This window comes from Salminus brasiliensis, chromosome 10 (assembly GCF_030463535.1).
Source record: "Salminus brasiliensis chromosome 10, fSalBra1.hap2, whole genome shotgun sequence".
Lineage (NCBI taxonomy): Eukaryota > Metazoa > Chordata > Actinopteri > Characiformes > Bryconidae > Salminus > Salminus brasiliensis.
In genome coordinates, this window is record NC_132887.1 from 13,516,930 (window position 1) to 13,534,957 (window position 18,028).

The following is an 18,028-nucleotide window of genomic DNA, read 5'->3' on the forward strand; positions in this document are numbered from 1 at the left end:
TTTCAAGGTGAGAAGAGAAGCTTAAAAAGTGTCGTTTTGTAGTTTCAGTGTACGAAGTAAAGGAAGTGTTGCTCAGTTTTCCTTATTAAACTTTTATTTGTAAATAATTTGAGGTAAGAGCATTGCTGAAAAATGCGTATCATAGAACTTTAATATACCCTTTCCCATTTCTAACGGACATCTTGTAATCAGAAGAAAAACAACAAGAAAAAAAACTCAATATCACAGAGAGATCAGCTGCCTTTATGGGCAATAAATATTTCTGAGTATTTGTGAATGATGTTCATGAAAGATATATATTTATATCTCAGACGTTTGTGATATATCAAATGCAATAAATACATTCAAACTATTGAAATAAAATACTTCATCAATTCTAATGTAAACATGACATGAAACACCCTTCATGTAACTAACTTTATCATGATTTCAGTGTTATTAACACCCCAACAATAAATATTAATTCCACTTATAGCCTACTATTGTAAGTGTACACCGAAAAGGAGCATTACTTTGACCTTGTCCCAAAATATTTGATCATGCTACTAGACTTTCCCTCTAGGTCTAATACAAGATACTGATAATACTTCCCTTTTGAGACATTTAATAACAATTTCACCTTAAAACTGTATACAATCAAGCATAGTCCAACAGACACACTGTTCAACTCATTTGATGGCAAGAGTAACCTGTAAAGACATCAAACCTCTTGTCCATCTGTTTTCACACAAGACACGCTAGGAAAAAAGTAATTACAGTACATCATTGTTGTGTGTGTGTGTGTGAGAGAGAGAGAGAGAGAGAGAGAGTGAAAGAGAGGAAGCGAGAGAGAGAGAGAGAGAGAGAGAGAGAGAGAGAGAGAGAGAGAAAGTAGTGTTGGGCAGATTACTTTGAAAATGTAATCAGGCACTGATTAGAAATATTAATTAGGGAAAATCTTAATCAAAAAGTGCAATCTGATCATTTCGGATTACTTTTAGTTTCATTACACAGGTTTATTTCTGTACTGGGAGAAAATATTCCAAAGATATTTGACCAAAATGTGTTTATAATGCCAGTGTAAATTCAAGTCAGTCACATCATTGGTATGTATGATTTCAGTGACTTAGTGTGTGCAGATGTAAACATACTGTGTTTAGATTTATGATCTTATGTCTGATTATTATGTCCAGTATATGCCCACATAATTTACATTAGAGGCCTGTAATGTTTAAAAAGATAAAGGCAATAACTGAATCACATGTAAGAAACCTGTATGTTTTTCATGGCCAAATGCATAATGCATAATGCATAGCCCAGTGAGTTCCTAATCCCAGTCCTGTGGATCTCACTCTGTGCACATATGTGTGCTTTCCCTCATCTGGCTCATCTGACTCAACTCTAATTACCTAATCAACATGCTCATCATGTGCTGGGTTAGATGTGTTAGTGTAGGGACAACACGTGCAGAGCATTAGATCCACAGAACAGACTTTGGGAATCCCTGGTCTAGATTATAAGTAGTAATAAGTAATCCATCATTTTCATGAACTAACTCATATGTAATCCATGACTATCCAACACTGTGTGTATATTTATGTGCATATAATTGACTTAACATTGGCTGGAATGTTGTGCCATTTGATTAAATCAATCATACATTGACTCCAAATAGCCCAAATATCAACTGCACAGCATCAGTCAATTACTTCATAAGAAAGTGCTTTAAATAGTAATCTAAATGCATAACATTTACTAATTACTTTAGGTTATCATAGCAATAATAATATGTTGTCATAAGATAAACTACATGAACAACATCTAGAGATCTCACTTTGTTGCATAAGTGCTAGAACGTATAAAGGTTAAACAAGGGGGAAAGTGTACGGCTTTAAGAAAAGCTAAAGGGTTTGGATAAAAAGAAATACGCTGATTCACATTCCCATTTAAAATGTCCATGACACAAAAACAGAACTACATCTGAATGGTGTACTAGCAAACATAACATGTACAGCTATACTAAGCAATATCATAGCACTGCTGAATGCAATATTCAAACTGTAAAATGTGAATTAAGTGCAATTTCGAAAGCATTGACAGTTCCTCTGATCACTTTTACTTAACACTATGTTCACTGCATTAACAATACATCCAACAATTCAGTCTCACTGAGGCATAGGCAAATAATTCTAAAAAGGCACAAGCCGATCAGATGGGGTGACTTTAATGATAGTCATGATCACTATAGTTTAATGCAGTCGACTTGGAAAGTAAAGGTACTTTTTTGTTGTTGTTGAAAAAATAGAAATAGTTTACAAAATGCAGTTTCTGCAGTTTAAACGCATCTTTGAAATACTGCTCAAGTTCTGTATTTGTGGTCTGCATATGTATGTTGTGCATGGCCTTACTGTATATGCATAAATGAATCAAAGGAAATTTATGGAAATCTGAGACCAAAATGGCAGCCTGCCCTAAATATGTGTTGTGCATTTGTTTGCAAAAAATTTGTGTGCATATACTCATCATTCTTTCCTGCTATTTATTGCACCTTACCAAAACCATAGCTTCTCAGTCTTCCTCTGAGCTTAATTCAAGCTTGACATAATAAAACATTTTTCACAAAGCTGTCCGAATCAGCTTTTTGGAGGATTTTCCTCTGAAGTGATCCTGAGGGAGGCAATTGCCTGTGCACAGATCTGAACACTCTCCTCTTGCTTCTTGTCCCTGCTGGCAAGACCAGTGGCGGAGGTTGGTTTCTCCTTCCTCTGGGATGAGATGCTTATTCCAGGTCCGGGAACAGGAACTGACGTCTGGCTAGAATTAGCACTCTCTGATACATCTCCCTGTGGAAGTGACTGAGCATGTCTATCCACAGAAGCACCACATGGTGATACAGAGGGCATTCTTAACCCTCCAACAGGAACCATTGGGATAGGGGTTGGTACCTGCCATTGAGAGTGCAAAGGCAAGTGGCTGAAGATGTCCCGATAGGGCAGAGTGGATGCATCATAACTACCACGTAGGTGGTCACTGACAAAAAGATTTTGAAGACCGCCCTCTCGTTGATCCTGTAATAAGCATCGCTGTGAATTACTTAGTGCATGACACAGTGAATGAATGAATAAATATGGATTGTGAGAGTAAAATTACTCATTTTATTGATTAACAGCTTTAATTACCACCAATGTCATCTACTATTAACGTCTATAACTAATACATACCAATTCTGGGTGCACTCCAATGGTTTGTCTTAGGGCCGAAGCGTCGAATCTCATGCCCCTGCCCTGATCCAAGTAGGCTCTGTGCTGGTAGGATCCCCTGCGTGGGGATGCAGCCCTGAGCATGCCTCTGTGCCGGCCACGGGGGGAGGGGGCTCGATGCCTAGACACGTCTGTCCCTGGTGACATGGGCCTCACAGGTGAGAGCTGGCGATTAGGTGAGAGATCTCCTCTGATGTTTAGATCCCTCCTTGGTGAGATGGCCCTCAAGGGGGATGTGTCCCTTCCTGGAGACAGATGACTTTGCGGTGACAGATCCCCCCTCGGACATATGTACCTTTGATGAGGTGAATCCCAACAAGGAGAAAGCAGATGAGGTGGGCAGGGATCAAAGGTGCTGCTTGCTTGCTCTAGAGTCAAATCATCCTCATTGCTGAGAGAGGTGGCCTCAAACCTCTCCTTAGGAGTGTTTCCTGTGTCTAAGCTCTTAGGGAAACAGCTGGAGGGAAATGTCTTGTTTACTGTGCAAGGCTGGGGGCTCGTGCTCCTGGAGAGGGTCCTTGGTGTAGAGTCACCATCATATTCATCATCCTCTTCATCATCTGGTTCTTCTCCATCTTCATCTCCGCCATCAGAATCATCTGCATCTGAGAACTGATGCTTAATGGCTGTGTTTACTGCCAGTCTGATGTCTGAGGATTTCCGGATATCATCTTCATGATCTGTAAGTAACAGAGAAACAATTGGAGGTCAGCTATAATGGCTGGATTGTATGAATTGTACTCTTAAAAAATATATTTAATAAAAGGAGTAAAGGGGTAAATGTCATACCAGCATCATCTGTATTATCCATAGCCATGGGTGAAACCCCAAGCTCAAGGCATTTTTTCATGTGAGCTTTTGACTTCATATGCTTGGTGAGGTTCCCTTTGTAAGAAAAGACATTGTTTAACCTCACTGTTTAACCTTTAACTACTTTTCACTCTTAATATTTGATATTAAAATCCAGTAAAACCAACCTTTTGTTTTAAAGGCAAAGTTGCAGCACTTGCACACATAAGGCCTCACATCTGTATGAGTACGGATATGTTTCTTCAGCATGCTAGGCTTTTTACAACGAATACCACACTCTTCACAAATATACTTCCCTCGCCCACGGCCCCTTACATACACATAGTCCTCATTGGATTTGTACCTGAGTAATAAAGAGAACACCTTCCTTACCAAGCATTTACATCAAAAAAACACTTACACAATGGATCAACAGATCAATGGTAATTTATGTTATTATGGATGCTACTTACCCTCCTTCAAATATCTTTACTCGCACAGGCTCTGTTTGTTTTATAGAAGTTTCGGTGTCTTTGCTATCCTCACGTAAACATTTGCTTTTTTGTCTAACATCTTTCATTGGGGTGTCATATTGAATGTTATCTCCTCGCTTTTCCACAGTCCCCTAAAAAATTATGATATAGACATTTAAAAAATAATGACTCTCTCTACATTGTATGGACATGTAAGTTATAAAGTAGATCAATTAAGATAAAAAAAAAAATTAAAAACTAACCAGCTCTAGCTTCTGATTCCACAAGGTTGAGGTAACAAGTACTCCAGGCTGATTAATAGCTGCAATTGTATATGTGGTATTTTGGCTTTTCTGTTTGGATCGGAGAAGAGCAAGAACCATTCCAGTGCTAAGATTGGGGGGATTTGGATTATGGGATCTTACCAGCCAAGAGGCATACACTGAGAAATGGGTGGATGTTTGTGTGCTATTTGGCTTTGAAGAATTTAGATAACACCAGCTCACACATGTTGTAGTGTGAAGACTTGGAAACTGCGACAGTATCCAAGCATTAGCAATCTCTCTGGGCAAAGCACCTACAGCATAACCTTGACTAGTGGAAGTCTGCAACGGCACTGGCAAATTGCTCACTGCTTCTTGAGAAACACCGCTGGACAATTCTGCCTTGTGATAAAGATCTGCATTGGGATCATCTATGTCTATGTCCTCAACAGCCATCAATGGGTCCTGGAACTTTGTAGATGTACACCCCTGGATATTTCTTGACTCTGTTCCACCATCAGGATGTCCTAATTCAACAGCACTAAGTTCTTCCACAATCTGGCCATACATTTTCTCTTCTTTGACTCGTTTTTGCTGCTTCGCTTCAATGAAGAGCTCAATGCTACTTGCAGGAGAAAGCATACGCTTGTTAGCTCCAACACTAGGGGCCTCTGTAGTTGAGATGGTTCTAGAGGTCAAGGAAAGAGGTATGCCTGTATTAAGCTTTGCAGGTGATAACTGCGGGTTGTGCAGCAGTCCTCTGGGTTGTCCTGATTTTTGAGAAAGATCAGAACCTACCCTATGCTTTGCTGTGATACTTGCAAGTGGGCTCTGAGATGCTATATGGCTGTTTCCCATATTCGTGACATTTTGAGAATCCAGAATATGAGATATACTTGTGTATGTGATATTTCCATAGCACGGCACTTGCATTTGAATTCTGACAGGAACCAACAAACTACAAAATCTCTGACTGGCTAAAGCAGGCTGAGCTTGTGAGAGAACCGCTATTGTTGACAAAACATTTGAGATGCTCTGTGGCTGTTCTTTCGCTAGATCCATCAGGGCAATTCTGGGATCCTCGGATGACTTTGAGTCTTCAGGATATTTCTCCGTTTTCAGCTTTAGACCATGAAGTTCATGCTTCTGTAAAGTCTGGGGATGAAGAATTTGTTTCTGACATGGGGTTTGCCCTGGTGTGATTTGTGTGGTGTTTAGCTGTTGTGTAGAGAAACCTCCATGCATCAAAGAGTGTCTCATTTTCTCAATGCCAACAGAGGATCCCTCCAAGAAAAACTGTATGTCTGGTGAAGATACTCTTTTGCTTACTTCAACTGCATCTGTAAGATTAAGCTCCAAAGATTTGTCATGTGTTGAAATGTCTGGATCACCACTCAAAGATGCCTGTCTAACTAAGTAGCCTCTTCTTCGCTCTTGATATCTGCATGCATTGGCGTAGATGTCACTTTGCATAGAACTGGGTGAAGAAGAAAGGTAGCCATAGTCAAAGGACTTGCTTCTGAATTCTGGTAACTCCAGGGGTACATTGCAAGGTGCCTGTTCTGATGCAGAGCGCCTCATCTCTCTATGGTGACTTAGTGGCCCCCCTGGCACTGCAAGGAACTCCAGAGGTTTACTCAATTCATCTGATTTAGCTGGAGAGGCAATGTTAACACTGTCTTCTCTGTCAAGCGACTGAGAGAAACTTGAGCTGTGCGATAAATTACTGTCCTGACTTGGGCTTCTGGAGAGACTAGTACAAGCAGATTCAAAGCTGGATTCGCCAGAGGAACATTCCATCTCAGCTAATCGTAAGCGCTTCTTTTTTGGAGGTAGCTTTTCAACTGGGAACTTTGACAAGGTTTCGCTTCTCTGGGGCCACTGAAATTCTTCCCCATGTTTTTCCTTTGGCCTCACCTGCACATCTTGTAGTTTCTCTGGTTTGTCAGGTTCTTCAGTAACTCTTATCTCCGGAACTAGGATTCCTGCCTGAGATGCGAGTTGTTTAGATGGGTAGGGCCTCTGGTATAGTATATTACTGCCACCCCATTGTTTCTCTATTTTACCAGATTTAACAAGAAGGTCAGTTTTATGCCTTTCCTTGATTTGCTCCTTTTCTGATATATGGTAAACAGTGCTTTTATCAAACTGGTGAGACTCGAAGTCGGTGAACTTCTCTGCAGAGCTTAGTCTGCTTAATGAGTTTGTGTGCTGAATTACAGAGATAACATTGCTGCCAGTCCTTCTGTCTGCATCAGTACATGTAGCATCCTGAATGTCTTGCTTTGCATCAAGGTCCCCTGAGAGTTCAGGCAGGCCTGATGGCTTGTTTTGCATCCGAAAATCTTCCTCTTCCATTGCATTCTTTCCTTTTCTGCGTTTCCTTGTGGCATTTTCCATCATGTGGCTTTGAAATGTGAGGGATTTCTCAAATTCTGGACAACTCTCGATTCCAGATTTAGAGTCATCTACTCTGTGAACTTTGAGCTCTGATTTTAAGCCACACACCAGGGAAGTGTGATTATCTGATTCTGTGTGTCCTTCATGTACAGAGTGCTCAAAAGCGGCCTGTCTCATAAGCTTTCTCATGCCTACTGAGCCACGATAGGAGGCGTCATCATTTGTCATCCTCTCATCAAAAGAATTACTACTTCGTAGTGCTTGTGGTGCATTTAAGTTGGACTCAGTCGGGGTTGGAAGAGAGTTGCTTCGTAAAAGTAAACCACTTTCTGGCGGGGTTTCCAAAAGTTCAGTACTACACTGAAACATTTCAGGGACTTCCTGATAGTCTTCCACTTGAAAAGAATCTGATTCGATTTTGATTGATCTGACCAGGTCTTTTTTGCGTCTGTGCAAATGGGATGTAGCATCCCCAGGCAGCATGCCTTTGGTCAATTTAATCATAAAACTTGATGAAGTCTCATTTATGTCTGTCATACAGGTCTGTACAGTGATTGATTGCCTCGGCTTGGCGCTCGGCCTATAACACTTTCCAAACATAATTTCTTGGTATGACTTGGCACTTGCACTTGGTTGATTGACCTGGTGTTCTGCACTCTCTGAGCGTGAAAAGTAACCCGAGTCAGTGCTGCCTTTGCTGTACGAACTGGGAAGGGAGAGAGACTGGTCTGATTCCTGGCTCCGTTTCTCTGAGAGCCTAAGGGCAAGTCTTTGCTTGATGGTGGAAGACTCAACCTCTTGGTCCACCTGAGTGACAACTGCAGGTGGCATCATTTCTCTGAACTGCCACAAAGATATTTTTCCTGAAGGTGACAACGTCTCCTTCTTTGAGGAACTCTCAGGAAAGCTTATCACAGGCATGTTTTGTGTGAGTTTACGTGACTCTTCCTGTACAGTGTCTTTTCCACTTTTTATATGGATGAAACTCTCTTCTATCAGCTCCTCATCTGTGTCAGTGCTCTGCTCAGGATCAGAGTGCATCTCCCCTTCTCCGACTCCTAATTCTTCATCCATAGCCATTCGCTTACTTTCTTGCTCTGAGAATGGAACCAACCCTGCTTTGACAGCGTGTGTGTGAGACTTTCTGTGTTTGTACAAATTGCTTTTTGTTTTAAAGGAGAAGCCACAAGGAATACAAGGATAAGGTCGCTCTCCGGTGTGAGAACGAATGTGCTTCTTTAGGACGCTGGGTTTGGCACAAGCTCTCCCACAATAATGGCAAACATACTTTCCTGTCTTCTTTGGTTTCTGCTCTTTTTTATGCAGACCCTCTGACAGCAAATCAACCTTTGATTGAAACCCTCGTTTTCCAGAAGGAGGGATAATGTGTGTCTTTTTCCAGCTGTGGATTGGATACTGCTCACTGGGCTTTGAGGGGGGACTAGTTTCAGAGCCTACGGCCTTTAACTCCGCACTAGAACATGGCCTTAACTCTCCTGTCTTGGATTTCTCTGTTAGTCTTAATTCATCTTCAGTGTCAGAAATATGGCCTTTTTGGGATGGCCTTATTTTAGGATCAGAGTTATTCCCTTCTGTTAGACCACCTCCTCGTTGGGAACATCCCGCTCCAATAGAGGGTTCAGAAGTCTCCATGATGCAAATGTTATTAATTCTTTATCACCAGGAATTATGTTTGCTACATTTTTGCTACTTCATCTTGTCATATAAAGCATCATATTTGATCAAATAAAAAATGTCCTGCGTAGCTTTGTTTAACAAATGTATTTTTCTAAGTGCCATTAATGCTAAGGTTCCTTTGGATGGATGCAGTATTCAGCCTGATGCAGTGGATAGTTTCCATTCCAATATATTCATGTCTGCATTTCGTTTTCAGAAAGTGCTCAAAAACAACCTTCAGTTCACTGAGCAATTATGCCTGCATACCAGCTCCAAGTAATCTAAGGGGAAATATAACATATAATAAGTCATTTTTTCACAAATATTTTGCTGATCATTTCTATTCGTCTCACATCTCTTTCATAATGATCACTAGTATGTCCAGTATGTGTAATTCAGGAAAGGCAGAAAGAACACAAAAACTCACCATGGTCATATCAGACAGTTGCTCTTGATTATCTGCAGAAATCATCTCTGTCGTTTTTTCCAGGCTTAATAATACAATGAGATGCTCCGGAACTGCAAAGCCAGGAATTTCTTAATAAGGAGGTTGATATGACAAGTATGTTTGTGTCACAAGCAGAAAGTATTAATTCTATACTATTACACAGTCTTTGTAAAGACAGACAGATAACAATCTTTTTTTTCATTACAATCATTGTTCAATAATATGAACTGACATATGATTTTACAATAAACCTATACACTGTTATGAACTGGCTAATTTCCTAGGATGAGCGTGTATGCTGATGCTAAAGTGACTAAACAAGCTGCCTTGTTACAGAGTAAATGGCACCCTCAGTGCCAAATATGAAATCTGTATATCCTAACATCTTGAGAGGTTGGATGTCTACCTCAGTAGTCCAGTGAATTCCCAATATTCTCGTTTAGAACAGTATGCTCCTACAAATAAAGGTGCTAAAAGGTTTTTTTGAGCAATGCCATAAAGAACCACTTTTGTAAAAGAGATGTGAGTATATGAAGAACCTTTCAACTGATAAAGAAACCTTTACATGAACGCATTCAAACCTTTAAGAAGGGGTTCTTATATGGCACCACTGAAAGACTCCTTCTTAGCACTTTTATTTTTAAGAGTAAAGCTTTGTTACTTTCATTGCCCACATAGTGGTGATGTGCAAATGCAGACAGTGGGCACTTCCAAACCAGGGTTAGCAGCCAGGGCTACTGTAGGAGGTTTAAATATGCATTTACTTCAACTCATCTCCTCACACATCACAATGTGACTTTAATGAGGTTATATAAGATTATCTGGTTCAGACCTCTGAGCTCGTCTTAATTAGGACATCCAAAGACTTCTCACCATTATATCAGCAAAAAATGTCAAGCACATACTTTAGTCTCCTTTAAGACATTGTCACTGTGCTAATCCCCTGGATAGAGGTACTTTTTGAATGTCCAGCCTCAACGTACACAAGCAAAATGGGAGTCAGTGTGTCCAGAGATGAGGGGTGACAGGAGTCAGCAATCAGAGTACATGTGCCTCTTTCAAGGTCACTCTGACCTCATTCTTGGGTTTCCCTCTGCTCTGGAGGATGAATGAGTGAGTGGACAAATGAGTGAAGATGGTGATAGAGGTATGTCAGTGGCCTTTCAGAAACAATGAGTACCTTTGAACCACAGAAAAACAGGGATCATCTAAGTACAGAGCGATGGACTATGGATGAGGACCAACCACAGTTCAGTGAACCACAGTTCACTGTTTATGTCATTATGGACATCAACGTCTGATCATCTGGAGGTGTTCTAGTAGTTGATGTGTGAAGAAGAGTGTAAAAGTTTGCCCAACTGTTATGGCTGTTAGGGCAGCATTCCCACACATATGCATGAACCCCACCAGCGACCTCATGAAGAGAGAAACAACATGCAACAGCAAGTCACAGGAAAATATTTCCAGACCCGGAGGGAATGTCATTACGTCATGTATCAGCCCCCCAACCGTATCAGTGGCCACAAGATCCAAAGCCTGGCAACTCATAAAATAGAGCAGTCGTGCAGCTGAAAACTACAGAGGCATCTCACCCCCTGAAAGGACCGCATGATGGGTCATTACACGATGAGTAAGAGCAGAGCAGTCAAGGGCAGACTCGAGCCGGCGAGTCACCCTCCGGCAAGCACAGCTAAAACATCAAACATAAAGATTGCCATCAAGCTATACAAACCTGGTGCTCAAACACAGCCTTGTCCAGTATAGCCAGTCATATCCAGCTGCCCTCATAATTCCTGGCTGTCATATTCCAGTCCATCATCCACAAGAACAGCATTTGTGAAGCCAAAAAGGCCAAATATACATCCCATTAATGCTCCACTTCTTGCTTATTGAGAGTACACTATAAGACCTACTGATGTAAGCGAGTCACCACAGAAAATACCTCACTAAGACGTGTATCCAGGAACAAAAATAGCAAAGGGGCCCTGTGAAGGGTTATGCAACAGCCCACATTGGAGGCCACTTTTCAAGCAGCAGAGAGCAGTGCATGCAGACCACTCACTCACCCAATGCTCCCCATTCTCCCCATGCAGAAAAACATGTACCCCAAGAAGACTGGGCCTGTTTTGTCTCACTTTCCTTTTTATATAAAAAACAGACTATGAAGCAAGAAAAGACTAAACATGAATAAGACCACTTTCAGTCCTACGGACTTAACAGGACCACTACATGAAACGACAAGCATGCACCCTAGACTTTTCTGTGTGGACTCCTAATTTCACATTAATTCAGGAGGTTGGTAAGGTTTTTATACAGCAATCATAAAGTACATTTTAGATCATTTACTCTGATCATCATTAGATTTGGTACCATGTTTCTAACCTTGACTTTTAAACACAATACAGTTTACACTACTAAAAATATTTGACCTGCTGTGACCATCATCTAACATTTCAATGAGGAAAAAACAACTGGGCGCTTCGGAGGGATTAAGATAATATGATCTGATGCAGATGCTGTGCGTATGTTGTATGCAAGTCTGTTAACGTTAGGGCCCTTAGGTAACATTAACCCCCCTAGGTAACATTAGACCCTTCTAATATAACAAAAGCTTGTCTCAGCTTTTTCACCCCTGTCCCATAATGTTTCGTCATTAGATTTGGTCATGTGTACGTAAGGGAAAGGGAAATAATCCAGGCTTTTGCTAAATCCTTTTTCAAAGATTTGCAGCAAGCTACAATAAAAATTCTAATTCAATAAAACAATGATTTCAAAACAATTATGTTTTTCTTGACTCAAATGTATACAGTGGCATCCAAAAGTTTGGGAACCCCTTGTTAAGATTTTTGGTTAAGTCAGTAGAACATTAACATACCTTCGAAAAGGCACACAAGTTAAAGATGAAACATTCTTCTCAACATTTTAAGCAAGGTTAGTGTATTATACTTGTTTTGTACAATTGAAGGAAAGAAGCACCGTGCAAACGTTTGAGCACCCCAAGAGATTTGCTCTCAGATCAGTTTTACCAAGGTCTCCCTTAATTAGAATTTCATTACAAATGTCTGAAGTCTTCTCCTGCAGCTGCCTAGCACTACCTAGACAATGGATGAGAGCAACCACACGTCATTTCCCTGTCGCCTGAACAACCATGCCCCCCTTTTTGGTGAAAACAAATTAAATCGTATTGCTGTCGCCAAACTGGAAAAAATAGTGTCACCATGTCTAAAAGCTGCTGTGTGGCATTTTGCTCGTTCAACACTAAAAGTAGTTTACGATTTTATTTACGTCCCCAACAGCAAAAGGAGAGATTTTCAGTCCATCCGCAGAGCGAATGAAAATGGTAAACTGTGGGAGCCGGCCAGTCAATACGTCTACATCTGTGGCAAACACTCTATCACAGGTCAGTTGATGATGCTAAAGCAGTAATAAAGTCAGAGTACTGAATGCTGATGTCGCACTGAAAGAGCGGAATGTGGAACATAGTGAAAAGCCAAGAATATCACATTAAAAAAAGCTTGTAACAAAAGGTTTTCATTAGCATAATAATCCAAATTCAAAGTGGGTCTAAATGCAGCATTAATGCCATGATAATAAAGCTATAGGGAATTGAACCACTAGGACGTGATATGGTTGTTTGCCTGGCTGATCATTGGTTTTGGCTCATGAATCAGCAGGGAATGCTTATTTTATGCAACCAACATTCAAAGGTAAGATAATTGCCTTTCAATCAATGTACATGAGCTTGGACTGCTATACGATTAGCTGACTGCTGGACTAGTACTAATAGTATTATTCACAATAACCTGTGAGCAAAATCTTGTATAACTTAACTGACACAATAAAACCTTCTCAGATACTCCAGTTGACGTCATCTAAAAAAGCCAGCAGCCCTTTACACTGTCCTGCCAGAAAAAACAGCATACATCAGCAAACCAGGCCAGCACCAGACCAGCATAAAACGATTTAGACCACTGTAGATGAACATGGAGTTAATTTGTGCTGGTGTTATATGTTTGTTTCAGCCAGGTGTTTAACATTTCAGAATAAAACACTATAAAACACACAATACTTGAAATAAATATTTTTTATGTTGGCTCTTTACAGAGCCAGAAGATTGTCTGATGCGGAAATGAGATTGCTTGGTATTTGGAGTAGACACGCAAGACAGCTTTTCTTTTGCCTTTATTTGAATATGTGCCTTTAAAAAGACAACTATTTTAAAAATAATGCAAAAAGTAATCAGATTACATTACTTTAGTAGAGTAATCCTTTGGATTATGGTACAATTACATTTTTAAAAGGGGTAATCAGTAATTCCAGTAAAGGAATACATTTCTAAAGTTACCCTGGATCTAATAGACCAAGAAAACTGCTCATAGAGTGCTAACAAGGTTAATCCAAGCCACCCATTTGACTGGAAAAGACCTTCAGGAGGATTTAACAGACTCTGGAGGGGTGCTGCACTATTCTACTGTGCAGTGACACCAGCACAAATATGACCTTCATGAAAGCGTCATCAGAAGAAAACCCTTCCTTCCTGACGTTTTCAAAGGAACATCGAAACATTTTGACCACAAGGATCCTAAACATGCCTCCCCAAGAGGTGCAAGCTGAAGGTTTTACCATGGCCCTCACAGTCCCCTGACCTAAACATCATTAAAAATCTGTTACTAGACCTCAAAAGTGCAGTGAGTGCAAGACAGCCCAAGAATCTCACAGAACTAGAAGACTTTGGCAAGGAAAAATAAGCAAAATATCCCCAAATAAGAGCTGGAATACTCTTTGCTGATTACAAAAAGTATTTTTAGGGCAGTACTCAGTATTGAACGTGTAGGGTCCACTGTAATAAATGGAAACAATTTCTTAAAACATTAAAGAAATATTTAAGTCATCTTTAACTTTACGCCTTTTAGAAATCAGATAATAGTTAACTCGCTTAGCTGTTTATGGTAAAAGCTATTTTGACTGGTGTGCCCAAACTTTTGCATGTCACTATAAATATATGCAATTTAATATGCATTTTTAATTCATCTATGAGCACAGTAAGTTAAGTAAATCTCTTATTGTGGTAAACCTGTTAAACCTAACCACACCATGTGGAGGCTGTACTTTAGCTACTGGCTAGTTCTCAGTGTGAGAGGGCTTTATGCTTCAAAACAATGCTGAGTTACAGCCAACAAAAGGGTGATTACAAAAAGCATGTGACCAGAGGCAGTTCCTGAACCTGTTTAACTACACTGAAAAGCTGTGTTACAGTTTACAACACAGTATGTAGTGTAATGATCTTGTCAAATTCTCTTTAAAAAAAACTTTTTTTTTCTTTGTCTAGTACCGCTTTTCAGATAAGGAGGTTATTTAACAGTGTCATATGAAGAAATTACAATGTTAAGAGGTGCCCGTGATTACATTAGAAGGCAAAAAGTTCGTTTTTTTCTCAAGACTAGTAAGAGCGAGCAAGCAAAAACATGCATGTACTGAACTTCAAGGAATCAAAGCGTAAGTGTCGACAGATTTAAAGCTGCAGTTCAGCGATTTTTGGCTCTATAGTATTGGGTTTGTGGAGGGATTGCCCTGAAATGGCTGATCCTCAATGAGCAGTGAAGGTCAAGCCTCTCGTCTCTCTCTATAAATATGATGGTCTGTCCCACTGGGTCTGCCTCACCGCCCGGCTTTTCCACTGTCTCAGGCACACCACATTGCTGCTGACCATTTACATGTGATTTGATATCACTCTCTCTCTCTCTCTCTCTCTCTCTCTCTCTCCCTCTCTCCCTTTCTCTCCCTCTCTCTCTTACACACATACAGACTAGAATGTCCTTACTGTGGCAGGCTGTGTACAGACAAAACTAGATTTTTGTGACTGTGACAGCCACAGTGCTAATGGTTAAAAATATGTTGCCTGCATATGTAAGAAACATATGTGACTAATTGTCAGTCTTTTAGTCCATAATCAGATGATCTCTAATCTTCCCACATAAAGGCACTTAACCAAGAATGTGCTGAGTAACTCTGAGAGTCAGTGAGTAATTCAAAAGTAGTCCATTTTGTGAACCATAATGTTCTAGCACCAGCTGGAAGACTGCAAACGTTACTGTGCTTCTCAACAAGCCGTGAGAGGGTGTGGTGAACAGTATTCTGCATTAACTGTGGATTCCAGTGAAAGTATGGCCACTCACGGTTCAGAAAAAAACACAGCAGAGCTAAAAGTAGCATATCTCATAAAAAGAAAAGTCACCTAAAACACTCAGAATGGTTGAAATCCTTGAGACCTGCAAAAGGATCTCCAGAATGGTAGCATCATAAAATGAGATTCTCCTGTAAATTTTAAAATGAATGAAAGTAAATGTGACAAGATATTATTATAGGTGCTAAAATATCTGGATGCCCATTTCTATTGGACCATCCATCACAAAATGTTCACACCTAGTAAAGGCAAGCTAGCATTTTTTTTAATGATGTACAAACTAAAGAAAGACAAAAATGAAGAACCATGGTTATAGGTCTTTGTGTTTTTTTATATAGCTATCTATCTTAAAGCAATCTATCAACGGTGTGTGTGCTTTTATATATATATATATATATATATATATATATATATATATGTATACTGTGTATATATACTGTATACTGTGTATTTAATTGCATTTAAATGTAGACGAAAGTAGATAGCCTCCATAGTCTCTCTATTATACTGTAAATGTCATTCATCCTGTGGAGCCAAGAAATGAGAAATGTTCCCATGGCAACAAAATGCCTATTTCTGCTGTGTTTCCTATGCTTTTGTCTCATCTAGTGGGTACTCACAGATCAAACCATGCTGCTGAACTACTGAATGAAGCACACTCAAGTAGGCTTCATCCGTCAGTGCTATGATAAATGCTCTCAATTTCCGTTTAGTAGGACACAGTCAGAAACGCCTGGTCAGTGCATGTTAGTAGGATGTACAGGAACAGGCTTCTTCTCCAGTCTCTGTAGGTATTTTACACTATGAGAAGGTCAAGAAAATGAATATGAAAATGCCTTCGGGTGCTGGACGTCATCTGGCACCACGGTTCACTCATCGCCATGGTAACACACAATGCTCTCACCACAGAGCTGGAATTCTACGCTTGTGGGCCCTGCAGGCAAAACGGTATAGTACGACCAAATAGTTCAAATGTGTTAATCTCATAAATGCATGCACTGGGAGCACGTTGCCTTCGATGTGTGTATCTCTGTCTAAATGAATTGCTCAGATCAACAACTGTGTCCTACTCTGGTGTTTAGCAACTGGCCTAGATGTATTTAAAGCGACTTATCTGTCTTTTTTGGTGGATAATCGCAAAATGGAATTTGGAAGTTCATTCCCCATCTAACCTAATGAAAAACAAATTGCTGTGACAAAGTTCTCAAACCCTGCCTCCACCCCATCTCCTCCCTGTTCCTCAGTCCTTCCTCGGTTCATCAACAGGGAGGTTTGGAATTTTTGCTCAAACAGAGGCCACCTAAAACCTCAAACCAAGTTCTCAAACCGAGTTGCCTCCACTTCTACAGTCTCTCCTTAGACAAAAAGCGAATGTTGAAGGTGTGGTCCAAACTCGCACAAAATGACTTGAAAAGCCAACAAGACGCCAATACAAGATGCCATACTGCCTATTAAGGGACAGAGTGTGCTGAGGAGTAAGGAAGTTCAGATGACGTCATGGCCAACACAACCTCGAGATTAAAAATACCACTGACAACTTGGGAGACTGCGTTGGGAATTGTGTGGAGAAGAACAATCCAACCACTATAGAAAATCTGTGATCAGCAGTGAAGAATGTGTGGGATGCCACACATGAAGATCATTTAATATTGTCGCTGTCACGTATCTCCCACATGAAACAAGGAAAAATCCTTCTTAACTTTCAATGTTAAAACATTTTAAGTCTTTTTGGAGCATTTCTATTGGTTACTTTCACTATTACATTCTGATACAAAGTGTGCCGGATTAAAACTATGTAAAAATGGAGATACAAAGTTTTTGTGTGACATCAACAACATGATCAAAATGACAAACATGTAAGAAAAAACAGTGTTTAGGAACTAAGCTCAAAAGGCATGAATAAGACAAATATAATAGCATCCTCATGCCTAAACTTAATCCCGTGTTCAGACACACATTAACACGCATGCACATGTAGTACCTTCTAACCGGTGTGTGACAGATCAACATCAACCCAAAACAATTCTCCAAAAAAGTCCCCCTAATGTAACTCAGTGTTTCTAGACAATAAATATAACTCATCTGATACGGCTCCTTCTTCACATCCATGCCTCCAACCCCAGTTTATCTTCCTCCTCACCTTGATGGATCCATTCAGTTCAGTTCCCTCCTCCAAGACTAAACACTGCAGTTCCCATCACCAGAGTGCCACTGCCAAGGGTTCTATTTTTCAGTGTGCTCCTCACTAGGCTCTGCTACTAATCCCTTACTCTCATACAAGAGGAGTGGGAAGGAAATGGAAAATGATCATGTTTCTTGGCATAAACACCTGGTGTGTTGATTGGCTGAGAGAGACTGGTGGAGATGTCTATCACCGTGACAACGCTATGCTTGCTGGCAGCAGCCAGAGGAGAATATACAGGGACAGAAATAGACTTTAGCTTGCTCTAGAGCTGCACAATCCCGTCACAGAGGAAGGGAGGGAAGGCCAAGGGGAATGCGAGATGAAAGATGAATACAGCTATGAGAAAAGATGAATACAGCTACGGGAAAGC

At 40.3% G+C, this 18,028-nt stretch overlaps 1 protein-coding gene across 3 annotated transcripts; it reads right to left on the reverse strand.

The window, feature by feature from the left end:
• Window positions 1-76: 76 nt before the first annotated feature.
• On the reverse strand, window positions 77-17,751 carry hivep2b (HIVEP zinc finger 2b). 3 transcript variants are annotated; one of them, XM_072689292.1, is made up of 8 exons: window positions 17,614-17,751; window positions 9,269-9,360; window positions 4,765-9,122; window positions 4,502-4,653; window positions 4,217-4,392; window positions 4,029-4,124; window positions 3,201-3,919; window positions 77-3,047 (listed from the first exon to the last, which is right to left on the reverse strand). In XM_072689292.1, exons 3-8 carry the CDS (start codon window positions 8,815-8,817, stop codon window positions 2,613-2,615), a joined length of 5,631 nt encoding a protein of 1,876 aa, XP_072545393.1. In that variant the 5' UTR covers window positions 8,818-9,122; window positions 9,269-9,360; window positions 17,614-17,751; the 3' UTR covers window positions 77-2,612. The 3 variants fall into 3 exon arrangements, with proteins under 3 accessions (XP_072545393.1, XP_072545394.1, XP_072545395.1); XM_072689293.1 differs by having other exon boundaries at window positions 11,022-17,751; XM_072689294.1 differs by having other exon boundaries at window positions 9,269-9,378; window positions 11,022-17,751.
• Between the last annotated feature and the right edge of the window lie 277 nt (window positions 17,752-18,028).